The sequence below is a fragment of the Choloepus didactylus genome, chromosome 1 (assembly GCF_015220235.1).
Source record: "Choloepus didactylus isolate mChoDid1 chromosome 1, mChoDid1.pri, whole genome shotgun sequence".
In the NCBI taxonomy this organism is placed as follows: Eukaryota; Metazoa; Chordata; class Mammalia; order Pilosa; family Megalonychidae; genus Choloepus; species Choloepus didactylus.
The window spans coordinates 109,501,416-109,522,312 of NC_051307.1; the positions used below are offsets into that span (position 1 = coordinate 109,501,416).

Consider the following 20,897-nt stretch of genomic DNA (forward strand, 5'->3'; position numbering starts at 1 on the left):
TATGTATATATGTTTCCACACACACAAAAAAAATTGTAGCCCATAGAACTGTGAGAAAAAGAAAAAAAAAAACTTTTCTATTTCCATCCTTATTGCAGCTATAGTGTCCAATTATAAAGTCCCCAAATATAGGTCAAGTTAATTAAGTCTTCTGAGTGAGTAATCATTATTTTAGTCCCAACTCCAAAAGCCTCAACCAGGCCTTGCAAATAAAAATTCTATAACCAAATAATTCAGATACTTCTCAGTCTTAACCAATATATAGATTGAATTACACTATATACTATGCTAAAAATGAGCAGGTATCAGTAAAAAACAAATGAGTGCATACTATATACAAATATACTCAAGCATCAAAGATTCCAAAGTAGCCATAAGAATATTCCTGATATTCTTAGACTAGGGGTAAATTTGAATCTACTTTTGAACAGCTAATGAAAATTGGACCTTTCAAATGGTGTCTTGAGGCACTAAGTGGCTTATTTCATCTCTTCCTTTTTATTAGGAGAAAAGAGCATCCCCCTGTTAGACACCCCAGAAAAAGTCATTTATGGCCTAAGTCATTTAAGACAAACAAAACAGAGGCATTTTAGGTGGCTCCATAATGCAGAGATGATAATTCTCTCTCCTGGGCACAGCAGCAAGTCTGAATGGGAATCAGACTAAGATCATGTAGTACATACCTCTCTGACATCAAACAGAACAGGTTGATTATATAAACAAATGGTGTTCACATGGGAATATAAAAACTTTTGTGAAAATACACATCTGCTGACAATTTTTAAGCTGTTTATTGGAAACCAAAAACGTATTTTTAAAAACCCACTAATTATTTGCCATACAAGAACAAAATTCAAATAATATAAATATTTAACATTTTTTGTATAAAATTAGTAATATGAGAAAGAGATGCAAACCAACCAAGAGGTAAAAAGTTTCGGGCAATAACACTGTGTACAATCATCTCCTATTCAAGTGACCATGCAGGCTGATAGTTTATTTTCCCTTTGTTAACAGTTTTCAAAAGGTAGCCCTGCATTGGACCACCAAAATGTTTTTTTTCTTCCTTTTTAAAAGGCTGGAACCCTTTTATTTACAAATACTCTTCTCAGTCTTTAAGTCTGAATAAGGAAGCATCTAGCAACTTAAAAAAAAATAAAGAGTGACCTCATATTTACTTCAAATTAAAACCTGTTCTGTTCTGGTTCTAAGCAAAACTAAAAAATGAGCACAGTTCAGGAGAGCTCTTTCAGCAATAAATAATTGTTTCACAAAAGTACTGCTGTAAACAAGATCATTTTCAACCAATGGCAAATTTAAAGTTTCTAGTAGGGATACACAGGGTATATAAGGCCAAAAAGCAAATGGTTATTAAAAAATCAACTAATCAAAATTAATTATAAACCTGCTTTTTCAGATATCCTTTTTTCTCTACAAATGTTTAAATGGATCAGAAAGTTCAGACTGTAATGATCTAAAGACCCTGAACCTGCTCTGAAAGTAATTACAAACTAGAATGTTTGATACTGTAAATTTTGACATTGGTTAACCAAAACTAAATTATCTGAGCAAATGTAAACAAGCCTCAATTTTCAAAATAGAAAAAGATTAACCTGTAAACATTAAAAAGCTACCCCTAAATTATAAATACCATCATCCAGCTATATATATATATATTACTGAGGAGTCTTGTTTTACATGTTTCAGATATCATTTTATGAAATGAGATGTCTTAGTTTTGCTTAACAGGCTTCTATGCAGTCAAAGGTTTTTATAATCAGTTTAACCACTTTTGCTGGAGAAACTGTTTTGGTCTTTATAGAATCCTATAATAGGTATCACCTAGCTCTTTCTGCAGTAAGAGGAGGTTGTTTGCATCATGGCCACATTTTTATCTTGCTTTGTAAAATAAATGTAATTTACCTTATGAGATCTCAAAGCCACGTCTCTTTGAACATGGGGAACATGTAGCTTTTCTGAATGCATCAGACCTCATTCTGGCAACTTTTCTCTTCTTTCAAATTTGAAATATTTAAAAGATGAAAACCACCTCTGACAGTTATTTTAATGATAGAATAGATGTTTTTTTAAAGGTACTGTAACTTTGACTTGATACTTGATCCTTTCAATGTAAAATGTAAGCTTAGAACAAAGTACTATGATTTACGAGGCCTTGTTGGGAAGGGGTGGACTGGTTTTAGTAATCATGACAATGATTTGGCACTAAGAATTATATTTTCATAAATTTTAAAGAAAAGAGGCTTTTAATGTTCTGTCTTTCCTTTTGAAGCCTTCTCCATTATTATATTCTTCTATGCAAACCACATTCAAATAACTATCCTATATACAAACCAATATTGAATATTCAAAAATCAGTTGAAAATTAATTAAATTAAAATCAGCTTATTTGAAATAACAATTTCTCCCTAGGGAAGGATCAGACAGGTAACAAACTGCCCATGTTTTGTGTCATTTTCTAATATTCAAAAAGAGCCATACAAAGCACCAGTTAGGGCAGAACTAATGACTTTTCTCACATTTCACATTAAGCTTTGAAAAAAAACGTGAAATTACGTACATTTTTCAAAACCTCCTCTTAAAGAACAAGAGACTTTCTTTTATCAGATTCATATACTTTGTCCTGTATCAACTCCACATACCCCAACACCTCCACCAAGTGCTCTTTAATAAAAATAAACTTGTATACCTGGTCCAACAGTATATTCATTTCTTTGAAATGTTGTACTATACATTCACCTGGTATTTTCCAAAAGCAATTATTCAAACACATCTTAATGATCTCTCTACACCCTGAATATGCATGTAACGTTAAGTAAGAACTTGAATTTCCCTTTATTCTTATTTTCATTAATAATATAAGCCTTTCCTAAATATCAAGTTCTTGAAATGAATTTAGGCAATGAAATAGATAAGTTATATTGAATAGCTTCTAGAAAAAAAAAGAAACATTCTGATAGACTGGGCTTTCAAAATATTTCTTTGTCTTTCTTATTCATTTTCCTTAGGGTATAGATAAACATTTAAAGGTTTTTCTTCCAGGTTTGGCTCAGTGACAGTGAAAACAGATAACATTCAAGTACTGTTAGGCAAACGCAGCCGAACAAGGATAAGTGTTGACATAGAACACTCTGCAAAGGAGAACTATCTTAATTAACCTACAGTAAATTTGACCAAAAAAACCTTTTGAAATTGTTTTTACTTTAGCATCCGTGGCATCCTGCCAAAGGTCCTGAAGGTCTTGTACGTGTCCATGAGACGTCATCATTTTTTCATAGATGCAAGGATGATAAGGAGTTTTACCTTCCCCAGAAAAAAACACATGGGATTGTGGTACTATCCCCATTTTATTGGCACAGAGGCCCATGAACACATCGTCTATGTAAAGACTAGAGTTAAGTGTCTGTGATGCCTCGTAGACTTTGGCGGCTACATCACTGGAGATCACATAGGCAGCTCCAGCGGTATAGTCAGGGTAAGCTGGCCACTGGTACATGTCATAGGAGACGTAGTATTTGCTGCTTTTGTCTCTGATGGGAGGAGAACCACGGTGAACATGGCCAATCCAAAAATCTTGAACACCAATTTGTTTTAAACTTTGAAGGTATTCAATAAGATTTGGCATGTGAATAAATATATCATCGTCTGCAGTCATAAGGAATCTGGCATGTGGACAAAATGTATTTGCCCACCTAAACTGCAGAAGTAATTTAAGAGTAAGATTGTAGAAAGAATCAACAAAGTCTTGCTGAATTATATCGTTGTACATTTGGTTTTCCAGTTCCAGTTTTCTTTGCATTTCTTCTCTCTTCAGTGGATTAGAAGGAGTTCCTAAGGCAAACAGAGTTTTGATGTTGGCATTAAGTTGAGATCGAACATACTTATCATTGCCCCATGTTTTTCTAATTGCAGAACGGCGGCCGTAGTTTTCAGGAGCACTCTTTACAAACAGTAAAAGCAGGACATCTTGGGCTTGACACTTTTCTTTGTGGTTAATCAAGTACTGGTAGCTGGTAGCCCCCTCTGGGCTGTGCTTAAGAGTCAGGCTATCATTCACAAAGTCATAGCTATTTATGAGGTATCTGTAAGAGTAGGACTTCATATGGTTCACTATTGGATTATCATTCAGTCCCCAAAAAAACGTAAGGCTTAGTATAAAACAAGTGGCAAATAACTGAACAAACTGCCATTTTTTGACTCTTCTGCCACTAACAAACATTCTGATGTCCATTCAGGTCTGTTTTTATTTAGGATCAGTTTTAAACAGGTGCTTGCTTCTTTGAAACCAGAGCACTTTGTATTGTTCAAAACAGATGTCCATCTTAATACATATTGACCATTACAAATTTTAAAAGGGGCTTCTAATTTCACAACATACTTCCTCTTAATACCGTTTTTTTCTGTGAGTGCAAAAGAATGGAACACACTGTAAAACAAGGCCACTGGCACATCAAAGTTTTTCCACCTTGGCATCCATGTAGCTCTTCCATGTACTTCGTTTTTGTGAATGTTAGATGAAACCTATTAGAGTCAAGAAGAGAAGAGAAAAGATGAGAGGTGAATGGGTTCCTGAGCTACCAAAAATTAATCACTCCTACTTCCTTAAAAGGCAAATGTAACCTGACTGATATGGACAAAAGGTAATGCAGCAACTAGTATTTAGCAGAGGCATACAGTTGTGTTGTTGTTGTTTTTTTTTTTTTTTTGGTTTTTTATTTTTATGTTTTTTTGAGGGAAGTATAGGAAGAGAGAAAGAACTACTGTATTCTGTCTTCCCATTCAGAATGCAAAGACCCTTTTCTGCTTTCAACTTAAAAAAGTCCCCAAAATAGTTATCATCTAGTATACTTATAGTTCAAATTTTTCAAATGTGTATATCCTTGAATATAGTCAAGATGAAAGTAGCTATATAGTTCAAGGCCAGATTCTTGATGTAAAGAAAGCTCATAGCAGTAAACATCCATTAAAATTTGCCCCAGACAAACCAGGAATAAGAAGTCCTTTTTTTAATATATCAAGGTGCACAGTCAAGGTGTCAAGATACACTTATCAAAAGGCATAACTGAAACCCTCTTTCTATCAAAATATTTGCATAAAACCCCAAATCTATATAGTCATCTTCTTTCTGTACTTTTACATTTGGAAACTCAATAGGTACCTCAAACTTAACATGTTCAAAACAGGAAGCAGCAGAATGGAGCCAACAAGCACTGCCTGTAGTCAGGCAATTTGAACACCAGTGCAGCCTCAGCGACTTACTATCCATTGCACTATACCATGCATCTGAGCCAGAAATCTAAAAAATTGTACCACTACCACTTAACTTTGAAGTCTTTATGCAGATTATATGGGAATATACATAAATACATAGATAGCTCGATAATTATCTAGCACACAGGGTGTACTCAGATGTCATTTCTAACCCATTCTACTATCTTCACCCCTAAAACCTACTGTTCCATTTTGTCCTTATTTGTGCCTGACTGTACTTCGTGCATCTAAGCCAGAAACCTGAAAGTCCTCCACCTCCACTTCTAAATCCAGTTGTTTGCTTGTGGATTGCTTCTTCTAAATCTCTTTTCAGCCCTTCATGTCATTCATTGTCATTTCCCACCTAGACCAGTGCAGCGGACTAAATGATCTCCTGTTCAGCCCATCCTCCGCCCTACCTTCCTAAAACTCACATCTAACCACCGTACCAACTGAGCTCTTTAAACCTTTTCAGATGCTCCCTGCTAGTTAGTGACAGGATGAAATCTATGTTAGGAATTAGCATGGCATACAGGACCCCTTCCTATCTGCCTCTCCAGCTGTTCCATCATAGCATTTGACAATAACAAATTATGGCTGAAACCACAACTACACTTGCTATTTCATACACTCAGACTTTTGCACTAGCAGTCTTGTGGCCTGGCATGCCCCAACCCCCTTCAAGTCTATGCATCCTAAGTTCCTCAGGCTCCTTCTCTGGAAAGCCTAGACTGGGGTCACCCCACCCCACCCCGGAGATGCTTCTCATTTGTATTGCCACAGCACCTTCTTACACCCATCTTCCTGTACTTCCTTTTTATTTAACTGCCTCCCCCAATTAAACCATGAACTCCTTGATGCTAGATAATGATTACTGACACCTGACCCTCAGGAGCCAGTCAGTGCCTGATTCGTAGGATGCACTCACCAAATGTTGGTGCAAAGAGCAGTCCTGGGGGATGGAGCCACCTTTCACTCCTAGAGCTGGTCCCTTGGGAAGAATTGGGGTTCAGCATGCTCAGCCAGGGATCACCTCGGATCAGGTCCATGCCACCACTGCCTCCATTTTCTTCCACCACTAGGAGACAGCACCCCCACCCCACCCCCATGCTTACCACAAGTTAAGACACTTCCTTGCCTGAAGAAATGGGTTCTCTCCCCTCCAGTGTGACACACGCAGTCTTTGGGCTTTAGACAGGATTGACAGGGAGACACAGCCTAGGCTGGATGGGTGACTGAGCCCACATCACAAACCCAAGGGCAAAGGCCCTGTTTTTGTGCCCAGAGTCCTCATCTGCGAGTCCCTCCAATCCCGCCCCTTTGCCCCAATATTAAACCAACTACGCACACCAAGAACACCCTGTCTTGGAGGTCTGGCTCTTGTGATGGGCCCTCTTTCCCGACTTCAGGGCTTTCTGATTGAGTATTTCCCATGCCCTGTAATAATTCGATGTTAGAGATATAGACCCATGTGTGCAAAAGGTCCATGGAGGATGAAAGAGTAAAAGCAAGTCCCACTGAGACTGTGTCCAGAGATAATCAGTACAGGTGATACTTTATAGTCTAGGACATAGATTTTAAAACTGCAAGCACCAGTTAGGAAGCCACAACCAGCAGTTTAAAAAAAAGAACAGAACAGAGAATATAGAGTTGATACATAGTAGGTGTAACTGAATTCTATGTATGTGTATATTTAGGGTGGTAATATTAAGTGTGTTTTTTATTGTGCTTTACCATCAAAAAAGGTGAGAAATGCTGCTCTAAAGGCTAGATCAAAATCAGCAATTTCCCCCGTGGACTGGCCAGTCATTTCTGGACTGGGAGCCCTGAGAAGACAGCAGGAAACATCCCTCGGTGGTGACATCTGCCTCTGCTTTGTAAAATTACTTTCATTCAGATGGCCAATTCTTCTCAGTCTTTCAACAGTGCCCCTGAAGGCCGAAATCCCCTCTGCCACCTCCTCGATACATATTCAAGGAACGGGAAGCTTAAAGCAAGGCATTTAAGAATTTCAGGAAAATTCTCAATTGAAATGAACCTGCAGTTTCTACTCCAAAAGCCCTGGGAAGGAAACAAAGACAGTAGCCTCTGAAACCTAAAGGAACACATGCAAACAAGCTTCTCGTTTCTGGCGGAGGCTCTCAGTTTGCTCCAGCTCACTTTGCACATATTCACAGTTGTTTACACGTCTGAGCTTCTTGGTCTAGCTGCTTCTGGCTAGACCATGAGCCCACATGCCCTGACTTATTTTCATTTTTGAACTCGTCCAGCTCCCAAATGTGCACTGCAGTCACCAAAAGCACTCGTATTTCTCCAATCAGGGTCTACAGCACGGCTGCTGCTGCCAACAGAGCTGCTACAGCCTAACGGCTACCCTAAACATTAATTTTATTTCTTTCACCCCCTCCCAGCACCCAAGGATATGTGTTTACCTTATTTTCCTATATTTCCTCAACTGCTCTCAGTTGACCTCAAAGAGTCAAACAGTTTTCTGAAAAATGAACAATAACCTACCAGGAAGCCAACAACTCATGCTACTTATTTCCTAGCATATAGCATGTGAAGTTCTAAAATTAAGATTTCTCTACCCTCAGCAGCTTGAATTGTTTCCCACTGATGGTACTGATCTGATGAGCAGATTCAGGAAAGGTATTTTATCCAGCTTCGCTTTGGTAACACAAGAACATCCTGCATATGCATACACACACACACAAGGACCCACTGAACTGTACAACACAATGTAAACAGTATGCTAGAGTTAATAGCATAATTAAATAATATTGTTTCATGAATAGTAACAAAGGTCCCACACTAATGCAAAATGTTAATAACAGGGAAAACTTGGGGGGGAGGTAGTATTTAGAAACTTTGTACTTTCTGCATGATTTTTCTGTAAATCTACAAATGTTCTAATAAAAAATTAAAAAAAAAAAAACCATTCCAACTCCTCCAAATTAAACCAGTCACCAGGCAGGCTTTCCCAGGGAAAAGCACAAGCACCCCCCTCATCTAAATTCATTAATTACAACTAAACAATGTGCATCAGCTCTGGCTTTCCTGATGGAGACCAAGCAACATGCTCTGGCACTCACTCTGGTTTGCACAGTGCTTTAAAGCTTCTTTAAAGCACATCTTCTAGTTTCCATGTCCGAAGTGCAGGGGAGGGGGCTGGGGAGAAGCCCACCAGCCTGCCCAATTCCATGAAAGAAAATGCTGGGCCTTATAGGAAACAAAACGATCCCAATAATGAATGCAAAGCTCAGCAACCGTCTACAACAGAATGCAGTGGGTGTAGGCTCCCTTTTGTGCGCCATAGCATGGTTCAGTGACTAATCAACAGACTGGAAACTCAAAGGTTATCCCTGTTCAGGGCCAGTTTTATTGTGTAAACTTGGGCACCCCTCTCTTCACTCTGATTTAGTGATTTAATTTGCAAATTGGAGGTGAATATCAATGCTACATTACTGAGAAGTAGTAAAATTATAGATGACTTCAGAGCCTGCTGAAATAGGAAGCAGGAAAGAGTATGGAAGAGAGCAGAACAAAGAACTGCTTAGCAGAAAACAGGCAAATATTTAGAATATAATTTGGTTTTGCTTTTACTTGGACTGGGGAGGAGAAAGAGGTATCATTAGTGTTCTTTTTTCTAATAGATTGAAAGAATAGAAATAGAAGTAGGAATATCAGAGAAGAAGGTGGTAGACCCCACTCCAAATACTTTGTAGTCTGGGAGCTGTGCCCCTCAGTTATTCAAAAGAATATTTCTTCACAAGAGAGCCCTTTAAACTTTTCTGGAAAAGAATGCAAGTTAGTATACCTAGAGGCTGGCTACTTATGTATTTTCTACTCCATCCCTGCTGACATCTTATTTTGTGAGTCTATTTTTGTGATCCTCAAATATAAGCAAAACCTACTAAAAGTTTTGAAATTTTAATCAAGATGATAACATCTACACTCTTTCAAGTTAAACCACCTGAGTTTCCAATGCTTCAATTAATCCTATAAGCATTTGAGTATATACTATGCAAGTATTTATGCAGGCAGGGTGGGAGACCATGAAGTCGTATTTTATAGTCTCCAACCTACCTCAAAGCATTTATCATCTAGTTGAGAGAAGACTCATAGTTTCCACAGGAAAACAATTGGCACATAATGGCAAGGTACAGTGTACCAATGCTAGGTTGGGCAACACCAACTCCAGGCACAATAGAAGTGTCCCTAGAAGGAGACAGATAAGTGAGGGTTGGATTAATCAGGGGATTCTGGGGAGGCCTAAGGATAATTGGGATTTAGATGGTTGTAGGAGAAGGTACAATCTTTATTTCAGGCAAGGCAAGGAAAGAATTGCACTATGGCATATATTTGAGAAAAGGCATATATTTGAAAGTAAGGAAACTGGCTTATGGCATAACAAGTTTTTGTTTTTAATGATAACACCCTCATTCAAAACCTATTAAGCTTGAGCATGAGAGATTAATCTGGCAATGGTGTGCAGGATGGAATGCAGGAGGCCTAGAGATGGCACTGATGTATCAGGGCCTTGTAAGGATGCAGGTGAGATGAAGAAGTCCTAGTATAGCATGATGAAATGGGGAAAAAAGGAAGGAATAAAAGCCATTTCAGGGAAAATTAAAACCCAGCAATTTCTGATGAATGACCTGGGATGGGGAGAAAAGAGGAGGAAGAAAATTTAATTTCAGGCATTAATAACAAAGGAAGGAAAACTGGTTTCCTGACTGCTGGGGACTGAATCATGTCCCCCACAAAAGGCATGTTCAGGTCCCAACCCCTAGTCCTGTGGGAGTGAACCCATTTGTAAATAGGACCTTTGAAGATATTATTAGTGAAGCTGTGCCCAAACCAAATGAAGGTGGGCCTTGATCCAATATGGCCAAAGTCCTTATATGCAAAGGAAATTGGACATAGAGAGAGAAGCCACAGAGAGCAGCCAGAAATTGGAAGTCAACAGAACCCAGAAGAGAAAGGAGAAGACACCACATATGCACTGCCATGTGATGGAAAAGCCAAGGAACCCCAAAGGTGCTGGTCAGCCAGAAGACACCAACCCTGGGAGGAAGCCTCTGAGACTTTGGTCCAGTGAACACCTGTCTTGTAAAGCCAACCCAGAGTGAAGGGAAACTAAAACACTGAGTTAGGAGTGGGAGGAGGGAACATGTTTGGATTTCGACTTGTGAGGTGGTGTGTGAGGTATTGGAGAGACAACAAGGTAAAAAGTCGAGTAGGTCATTGAAGAACAGATCTGGACAGGACTGAAGAGCCATGTGGGAACCCTGAGTATAGAGAAGATGGCTGATATCACGAATGTGGGCGAGCTCTCAGGAGGAGAGATGCTTTCCTTCAGAGAGGCCTGAAGGAAAAATAAACTGAGGAAGAGTCAGAGAAAAAAGGAAATATTTTAAAGAACTGTTTCATCAGAAAGTTTAAATGGGGGATAAAAAAACAGAGAGAGGGAGACAGTCTGTAAACAGGACAAACAAGGCCCTTGTCATGGGGTGCGAAGTGGGGAAACAGACATTGACACACAGTTGTGCTGGGAGCCTTAGGAGTAGTGTCTCAAGAGGCCCCTGTTCTCGTTAGAGGGTTGGGTTGTGGTTAGGGAAGCCTTCTTCTAAGAAGAGAAGCACAACTGAACCTGAGACTCCAAAGCTGCATGAAGTTAACCAGAGAAAGCAGGTGGGTGTGAAATAAAAACGCACTTATTTCTGTTTGCATCCATGTGTTCCTTGACCCCTAATTCTGGTCTTTGTTGTAATATATTAACAACATCAAATCTTAATGACACTATCTTACTAGATTTTGTTTAGTAGACAACTCATGAGTCTTATTTTATGATGTTTATATCCATTTTGTTCACGTTACCTCCCACACGCTCAAGAAAACTTATCAACAAGAAAGTCGCTTATGTGGCTTCACCTAGAACGCATTTCCTCTGAAATTTTAAATTCTAGTACACTTACTCTTCAACTACAGTCTCTAAATATTCATTTAGAATCCTCTGGCCTCCTGCCTGTCCCCTCATTCCCCAAACTCCAGTCATCTCCCAACTTTCCTTTTCTTAACCGCCCTCCTCCCTGTCTGAAATGCAGAAAGCACTTGACACCTTTTGCCCTCTTCTCCCTGGTTCCTGTCCTTCCACCTCCACACCCCCAGACCTACATCACTTCTGTCTTCTCTACCCTAACGCCAGCAGGCTGCTGAAAAACCTGAACGCGCCGGGCAGAACAGCATCACTACAAAGGGTGCTATCTGGCTGTGGCCAGAGCACTCAGTGCTGGGCAGCCACCCTGCTTGCCTGGCCCTCACCCCTGTCCCTGTCTCCTCAGCAGCCATGCTAAACCCCACCGCGCCTCCCTGCCTGTACCCTCACTCTTAGCTGATGACTGTCCCTCTTACTTCATAGAGAAGGTTCTCACCCCCACGTGTGCCTGTTCTGTAAAAACACACTGAGTGTCGCTCACTGAGGGCCGAGCATTGCTGACAGCCATGCACAAGCCTGCAGCCACACACATGCCTGAAACAAAGGCTCACAAAACAGTACTAACCCCTGCTATAAGCAATGCACATTTTTATCCTTCTTTTTTTTTTTTTAATGCTTGTTAACATCTCCTGAGAGGGCCCAAGCATCATTAATGGATTGTGTCCTGCCAATGTGAAAAACACCAGTCTAAATGGAATCAAATTTCTACTATAAAATGATGGTCTCTTATTTTGATCATTGCCAAAACAAAAACAAACCCTGAAATTTGTGTATTCACAATTTAATGGGAAGACTAATGGATTAGAACTTGGAGGTATTATATGTGAGAAGAAAACCAAGAAATTTAACCATTCTATTCTAGCTCTAGTTTTTTTCCTTGCTGGGAAAATAAAATATTATAGTGAAACGTGCCCCTGAGTAGTCTCAGGACTAGATTGGTGATTATCTTCTTTAAAAGAATCGATTTAGTATTTAGAATATCCCTATTAGTCATACAAAAGCGGCAGTTTCATAAAGTCTAAATATAAACTAATGAGGCTCTTCTGGTAAGTCACAGCTGGAAAAAAAAAAAGCCTCAGTACTTTGTACCTTTTATTACTTCAAGTCCCATGTGAAAGACAAATTTTGGCTCCTGTCCACGCATAACTCAAAGGAAATAAAGATAATATATTCTATACCTCTTTGTATTACATTTACTCTATATTCCAAGTATTTTTTCCTGGCTTATCAGATCACCTATTCCCTGTTAAACACAGCTAGGATGCATTCTCAGGAGCTAAACTGCCAGGTTAAAAGAAAGAAATCAGGAATAAAAAGCACTTAATTTACTGAAAAGGCTAGAATTTTATCTTCATAGATTTTTCTTGGTAAATCAGTTGCAGTAATTGGTATGACAAACACAACTAATTGCCTGCTCTACTTGCTCACAAAAGAAGGGAACAACCTGAAATTTGAATTTACAACTCACATTTTAAGTGTGGAAAATTAAGATATTCTCACAATTGTTATATTATTCTTTAATTCAAATTTGAGTTATTCCAAAATGAGATCCGTAGAAAAGAAAAAATTCTACTCAGTAGCTGTATTCAGGTGCATTTGCGGCTGTGACTTTGGCTCAAGCCACTGGCAAAGATGAGGGACCATTGGAGTTGTTATCCTGCCACAAAGAATAAATTTATTTTAGATTAATGTGGGACTGTGGGGAAGGTTGGGTTATGAAACTTACACTGTGAACCCAGGGACAAGATCCCCACCTACATAAACTAAGTTATATGTTTCTTCCTAAGTCAAACAAAGAGATAGATGTCTGTTCTCTGGCTAAGGGAAAAATAAAGATAGGGACATACCAAATGAATAAACAGATAAAGACAAACCCTGGGTCTTTACTATGGGGACTGGTGGCATGGGATTGTAGAGTATTATTATTCTTCAGGGAGTTATGGTAAAATTCATAAAATCACCAATAACTAATTTGAAACAAATAAAAAAATCTGAAATGTAAAGTAGGTCTCAGAGAAGTCAAACATTTGCTTTTCTAAGCTCAACTGTCTGTATTCGTCTGGTGACACACCATTGTTTAGGTTGACAGGGCGGCTCACTTTTCTAAACACAATTCTCGTCATCTTTTTCCTTGCCCACTTAAGAAATAAGCTTCTCCTTTTGCCTACTACAGCAACAAGCAGCAGTTACTAACATGTGTATGTCAACCTTGCACCAGGCCCTGTTCTGAATTATTTATATATATGCGCATATATATATAAACTCTTCAAGCCTAGCAACAGCCTATGAGGGAGAAATTATCACCCTCATTTTGCAGAAGAAATGGAGGCACCAAGATACAGGGTTAACCGCATAACCTCCATACAGTCCACACCCCGTGGCAGCTCAGAAGCAGCTTAGTTCCAGCTCCTGCCCCTTAGTCCTTACCTGCCCTTCCTCCCTGGACACTGGAGTTTCCATCAGAATGGGAGGGAGGGGAAGGGGGCAGGGCAGGGCCAAGAGAAGCAACCCAAGAAGGCAAAGAATTGGCTTCATTGTCTGGATCATTTCTGCATTTATTAAGCATTTATTAAGATTGAAGTCAATTTTGTTTTGGTACCATCTGCATTTTGTTAGAGGTTATTTTCATTTTCTTTGTATCATACCCTCTCCTAACCCTCACTCTCAAGTTTTCTTCCTTCCTTGTCTTGACCTGAACAGCACTGGCACTGCTTCACTAGACAGTAGGCAAAATGACCTCGTGAGTTTGTGTCATTTGGGTAAATAAAAGCTTTCTTCCACAAAAAAGTCTGGGGGTGGGGGGTGGGGGTAGTGTCTAGGGAAGGAGACCCAAGTGGCAGAAGAGGATGAGGGGAAGACTCGGGGAGCGAAGGAGAGAAAGAGAAAAAGGTAGTCTAGGTCTCAGGATGTTTTCAACAAATATTCAATGAACAAGTACTGAATGAAAGTAAAGGAGAGGAGTTGTACACACATACACCCTAGCCCTGGAAAGCTATCATCCTTTTATAAACTGTATCAAAACTTTTTCATGTTTAAGGGCAGGGAAACTGAAGATATATTCCAAGTTGGCTCATAAAATGACACACAAAGAATGAACTTGATTAAAGATGTGAACCAGTCATTTATCATATTTTTAAAGCTAGTAGATGAATCAAAGTGCCAGTTAAGATTTGTCGCCTAAAATGCTTGCCCTCCCTTTAATGTGATATAAAACATGCTGAAAATTGCCACCACTCCCAACCCCACCCACCACTGCCAGCCCTGCCAGGACTTCTCAGGCACAATGACTGCTTTATCTGGGTCACTATAAGATCAATGTTCTCTCAAGCTAGGCTTTTCATACATTCTTGAAATTTCTTAGGAAGACTTTGCCCCAGAAAAATTGACCAAGGTACATTCAAAATGTTGTATTCATTTGGGGATGGGGACAGCAGGGGGTGGTTGGGGGGAGCAGAGTAAAAGCCACCCATGAACCTGATGTTGGAAATCCCTAAACTAAAGAAGGAAGAGCTTATCTCTGAGATGAGGGGTGGGGGAAGAAAATGGAAATTAGGGAAGGCTTGCTGGAAGTAGCATAAGATAAGCAGGACCTAGAATAATGCATAGACTCTGAACATGGGGTTGGGGAGGAAAGGAGAAGAGATTTCAGAGAGAGAAGGGAGGTGTGAGACAGGTAGCATTTAAGCTGGTTTAAAAGGGTGGGATGGGGGGAGGTAAGGGAGAAAGATATTCCAGGACAGACTAATAGCAATTCAAATCACACACAATAGAAAAAGTTGTGGCTTGAGTGGGGAAGGCAAAAACTCAGTTTGGCCAGAAGGGAGAAGATGGAAAAGGAGATTACAAAAGTGAGCTGAAATCAAATCATGGTATGAAAAATGGAGATTTAGAAAGGGGATGACCATATAACTTGGTTTATGCCTGTTGTTCAGTGGCAGCTCATATGTCTCATTCTGGATATTTAGAAACAAGTTTTGTTTTTATAATACAGAGAACACAAAGTAAATGATATAAAGCATAAGGTGTGTTTATAACATGTTTCTTTTCCAGTCAATCCATATTCATTATAAGTTAGGCAGCATTTATTGAGCACTTGTGCCATGCTTTATGCTAGACAGCCATTTAATTAATTCAACAAATATTAATTCATCACATACTGTGCAGCAGGCCACAGGCAGAATGCTGTAAAAGCTTCAGAGATGTCTCAAGTGAGGTCTTCTACCAAAGAGTAAGTAAATATTCCAGTACAACCTGGAATTGGGACCTGACAGAAGCAGGGTAACAAGAGAGAGTGGAAAAAACGAGTTTTAGAATGTGAACAAAAGCAGATTTATATCCTGGCTCACCAGTTTACTGGTCATATGAGGTTGACTTGTCTCTAAATGATTTTTAGAGTTTTCTAAGGATCATTTGAGATAATTTATTGACAATGTGTGGTCTAGATCTGGTGTTCAATATCTGTTCACTTCCTTTCTCTAGAAAATGTTTAGCTGTCTTTACCATGACAGTTTATTTTAGTAGATGGCTGATGTTTTTTACGGATTGTTTTCCTTTCAAAATGATGAGCTGTACTATTAATATTCTCAAAAACATTTATGAGTTTTTTAAATACTGATCTGCTTGCTTAGGATCACTTAACATATCCCAAATTAATAATGTTGATACTGAAAACAGAAGTACCATTCCTGTACTTGACATTATCCATTATCCTTGACAGGAGAGAACAGTATCATTCCCACAAACACTTAAAATTATAATAGGCCCTGTAAATTATGGAGAAGGAAACCTGAGTTGAGTCCACCTTTTAAATTACTTTTTTTAGAGCACTATTAAAAAGTTGTAGAAAGAACTGTGGTAAAGAAGAGATAAAATATGAAATCTTAAGTGAATCTTAGGTAACAGTATTTTGAACTTGAACTTTTGGGGGCTTGTTGCCTACAGACTTGGGATATCTTTCCTTTCTGTAGAAAACTGGCTTCTACCACAATGGAAGAGAAATCTTAAACAGATCAAAGCCAGCCTCTGAATTTGTTGCATTAAAATTTTTAAATCATTTTTGGTTATTAGAAGTTCAAATCTCACTTAATCAACTTTCTTAACTATGAAGATTCTTCTACCTCCTATAAATATTAACTAATACATATTAATTAGATACTGCATACTGTAAGGAAAGTAATTCTAGATTTACATTGTTCTGACTAAGTCTCAGACAGAGATTTGATGTCAAATGGCAGAGCTCTTGTAATAATTTGCTGTGCCTCAGTTTATGGTACATAGATACAATGAATCCATCTCCTCCCAAGATTAGTCTAACAATGAAATAGAATAATGGATATGGAAATATTCTAAAAGAGGTAAAATGTACCATAAAACACAAAGTGTATATCTATTTAATTGAGCATGTACAAAATTCCCAAAAGATAAAGTACATTCTGTTACTTTGAGAAGAGACTGCTTTTTTCCTGAATTTCTCCTAGTTTCTTTCTACCATATCCCTATGTTCTGTTATGTAGACTCTATCTAGTGCAGTTGGTCCTCAGAAAGAACTCGACCCTTTAGATTTGAAAGTCACCAAGTGCAGTGATTCTAGCCAAAGTGACCCATTTAAAAAGATGACCCATTTCAAAACCCCTGAGTTATTATTCAAGCTGTTCTACATTTAAGAAATAGAAAGTTATTTCCTTTTCCTAAAATCTCACCATATGAATTATTCTTTTTTAAAAGGGAAATCTGATCTTTATTTTAACGAAATATAATGTGACATTTTTGCTTGATGGGACCATGCACTTTATTTTGAAAATTCTTTGCCACCCTCTAAGTTTCCTTTGTGGGCAAAACATTTATATGTTATATCATCTGTGACTTATGCTCATTCCTCATTTCTCACTTTCTCAGGAAAAGCTTCTCTGCCCTCCAGCCTGAGCTTTCCCTGTCATAACACTAATCCTATCTTAAGATCTCAAGGTGAGCCCCTGGAGGACATAGATGGGTCAGAATGAGTCAGCCTCATCTTCAGAGGGTGCTCAATAAATACTCGAGGGAAAGGAGGAAAGAGAGAGAAGGAGCAAGAGAATCATTTTAAGTCTAGAACATGTCAGGTACTGAATTATCTTGCTTTAAAACCAAAAAGGTAGCCCCCAAAAGCAGGTTCCTCCTCGGTGACAAGATATAAAATATACTATATATATATATATATTTTTTTTTAATAATGTTAAAACCTCAGCTGCTGATCAAATCATTCTTTCAAAAAGTTCAGGTTGGGAACATGTCAGCGCAACCACTTAATACAAATCCCTTCAATCATTCTTTTCTGGGTCAGTTTTAGCTTTGTCACATCCCTCTCCCTTCCCCCATAGGAACCAAGCAAAGTTTCCCAAAATAAAGGCACAGAGGAACAAATCCAATTCTAAAAGATGTACTTTAATCAGAGAATTACCCTAAATATGAGCTAAAAACGACCACCATAGGTGGCGTCCCTTTAGCATGATTCATAACCCATGGAAGCCAACACGGGATGAAATACATAGGGTGTGGAATCAGTCAGACCAAAAGTTCTACTTTCACCTAACTGATATCTGAACAGGCAATTAACTCTGTTACATCAGGATGCAAAATAAAATCAGACCTCGCCTCTAGGAAGATCTTCGTTTCCCAGTTCTCCCCTGTCTGCGTGCCCATTTCCTTGTCTCCATTTCCCCAGCTAGTAAATCGCGGAAAGCTTCTCCCGTCTGGCGGTTTCCTCATTTCCAACGCGGTTCAGGCTGTTAACCGAATCTCACCCTGAAACTATGGGGATAGCAGTAGGGTTGGGGGTCCCCAGCCGGAAACCGAGGCCCGGGGAAGCGGCATTCGCCTCCTCCTCCCGCGCTCAGGCGGGACTCCACTTCGCGACACCGCGGCCGTCTCGCCAGAGCTCAGCCCCCTACTCCCCAAGGAGGGGGAACCCGCCAGACCCCAGAAAACCGACCCTCCAGGCTCCGGGCCCCCGGGACTACCTGCCGCACCTAGGCGGCGGCTCGGCCGGGAGTTCCGGCTTCAAGCGCCCGTGCCGGCCGGCCGGAGCGAACAAAGGCGCCCCGGGGAAGGAACGCGCGCTCCTTCCCCGCTGCACGTTCGGGCGGCGAGTAGCCCGCGCCCCGCGCCTGGAAGGGCCTCACCAGCTTCCCGGCGCTGGACTGCGCGCGATCCCGGCCAGGGTAGCGTATCTGGGGCCGGGGTGTGTGCTCCAGCCGCGCCTCCCGGGCCCAAGCGTGCATTCCAACCTGACGTCGTGGAGCTACCCGGTGTGAGCGAGTGTGTCTTCCCTTCCCCTCCTGCCGACTTTCTCCTGGTCCAAAGTGGGTAGAGGAGACTCCGAGAGCTACCTTGGGCGAGGAGGCGCCGCGCAGGGCGCCTGGCGGCCGGGCCGGGCAGGGGCGGAGCCGAGGCTGGGACGCTGTGCAACACCCCGCTCCCGGAGCCACGAACTGCCCACCCAGGGCTGGTCGAGCGCCTCTCCAGTCCCCGGCACAAAGAGCAAACCATCCAGGGACTTGCGACTTTTTCTCTCTTCCACACATACACCTTCCAAGCGTGTTAAAATTTCCCCCATTTAGTGATCCGGCAGGGAAGAAAACATTTTCACCCAGGGGGACTCGGCCCCGGCTAGGAGGCGGTTGACTGCAAAGCACTTTTTAAATCGTAGATTAGCAACATATATTAATTCCATATGAAATAACAGATCTCTATACACTTTTCATTAAGAGGTGGAATTCGTTAGATTAATGATCCATTTGTTCAAGAACACGCAACAGTTACTTGTATGCGAGAATAAGTTTTGACTGAGTGGCAAATTCTCGGATAACCTTTTCCTTTTAGAGTAAGAGTCCGAAGGGGGGCGATTCTTGTTAAAAGGTCTCTTGTCAGACTACTCTGCCTTGAGCTGCTGGGGGCCTGAATAACAAAGGGAGGAAACGAACTTTATTGCAAACCAAGGCTGCGCTTCAGCTTTCTTTTTTAAAATGAAAGGCGGGGAGCTGGGAATCCGTGTCCCGCCGGTGATTTTACCTTCAAGCCCAGTTTAATTTCAAAGGGAGTTTAGAAGCAAAACTCACCAAGTCCAAGCTCAGCTCCTTCAACTCCCAAATGGAGGTTGGCTTTCCTCATCATACCAGAGAATAGAGTCATTGGTCCCAAAACCAAAACGTGCCCGTTTTAAATCTTGGGCGAAGACCCGGCAGCCAGTGTTTCTCTTGTCCCGCTTCCCCGGCCGGGAGCGAGCTGGAGTCGGCAGAACCGAGGCAGATCCAATCAGGGAATCCGCCGCAGAGGGCGGGGGCGCGGGCAGCCGGGGCCTCCCCCGCGGCTTTGCTCGCACGCAGGTTTCCTGCACTTTTAGCGTCACTGCCGAAGCCCAGCCCGGCACGATCCGGACGTGTTTGTGCAGGTGAGGGGGCCCCGCCCGAATTTGTTCTTGTCCGTGGGTGAGAACTCCAGGAAGTGTTTCCCGCGACCCTTACAGTTAATAGAAGGCATTTACTCAAATGATCAGTTGTGAGCCAGAGTCCATCTGAATGTCCTCTTCTGTTTTCCCTCATTAACAATACTTAATGCACATAACTAGGCAAGATAATGTAGGTGTATACTGAAGGAAATACATCACAAATAAATCCTTTATGTATTTGGTTTCTTATTCCCCAAAGGTTGTTCTGTCTTTCTTACAGAACAAAATATTACCTTTTAACGGAAGAACTATTTTGAGAGGTTTTGTAATTGCACATATTGCAGAACATGACAGAAAAACAAAAAAATTAAACCAAATACTTCAGTAAAATAAAAGCTTGGGATTTGTTATTGTAGAAGGAATATGACAGCTAATGGGGTAAAAGTAGATTACTGAATCAAAGTTTTAAACTATGCAACATTGTACTTATTTCAAACTAGATTTTTAGAAAATCTATAATTGTTTTCTTTAAGCCCTTCCGCATATTTCAGTCATGCAGTTCTTTTCATATATTGCCTAAAGAGGGTGTGGCCCAGCACCATTGTCAGCACTCAGAGCGTTTACTACTACCTGAACATCAAACCACAGATGGAATTATTTATATAATGGGATTAGTAAGAGATCCACTGATGGTGACCCACAAATAAGTTGATTCACTGATAGTAAAGAGCAAATGACATCCCTTCTCTACTTAACCAAAATATAAATCCTGACCGTAATCTCAGCTGTCAGATGTGTATGTTGTATTTAGATGCAAATGTTCAATTATGATTATACTCCTTTCTTGCCGTTTGGAATTAGGCCCACATAGGTCCACATGTTACCATGTGTGTTTTCCACGTGCACAAGCACATAGAACTGTACCCCCAAGAAACACAAACTGACCTGAACATTAATAAACACATATAAAATCACATGTTCACATAATCCTATATACGATAGACATGCCAGACAGATAAATGATTTCAAAATTAGTGGGGGTATTTGTGAGAGGATGCAGGGTTTTGGGTGGGAGAAGGGGAGAAGATATGGATGAAATGTTGGAGCCAAGAATGTGGCCCTAGGAAACCCTCCCTTCCATACATGCTCCCCATGAGGAAAGTGTACAGAGGTCTGGGGGGCCCCTTTGCCTGTCTGGGAGAATTTCCT

At 40.4% G+C, this 20,897-nt stretch overlaps 2 protein-coding genes across 14 annotated transcripts in view; one reads left to right on the forward strand and one right to left on the reverse strand.

The window, feature by feature from the left end:
* MCF2L2 (MCF.2 cell line derived transforming sequence-like 2) overlaps positions 1 to 20,897 on the forward strand; it is a 337,731-nt gene that overhangs the window by 222,571 nt on the left and 94,263 nt on the right. The gene's annotated exons all lie outside the window — the stretch shown is intronic.
* B3GNT5 (UDP-GlcNAc:betaGal beta-1,3-N-acetylglucosaminyltransferase 5) lies at positions 776 to 19,658 on the reverse strand. Of its 9 annotated transcripts, none has more exons than XM_037839727.1 (3): positions 19,360 to 19,651; positions 15,424 to 15,530; positions 776 to 4,539 (listed from the first exon to the last, which is right to left on the reverse strand). In XM_037839727.1, exon 3 carries the CDS (start codon positions 4,247 to 4,249, stop codon positions 3,104 to 3,106), a length of 1,146 nt encoding a protein of 381 aa, XP_037695655.1. In that variant the 5' UTR covers positions 4,250 to 4,539; positions 15,424 to 15,530; positions 19,360 to 19,651; the 3' UTR covers positions 776 to 3,103. The 9 variants fall into 9 exon arrangements, with proteins under 9 accessions (XP_037695655.1, XP_037695636.1, XP_037695643.1 ...); XM_037839708.1 differs by lacking the exon at positions 15,424 to 15,530 and adding an exon at positions 17,892 to 19,198; XM_037839715.1 differs by lacking the exon at positions 15,424 to 15,530 and adding an exon at positions 6,197 to 6,259 and having other exon boundaries at positions 18,529 to 19,651.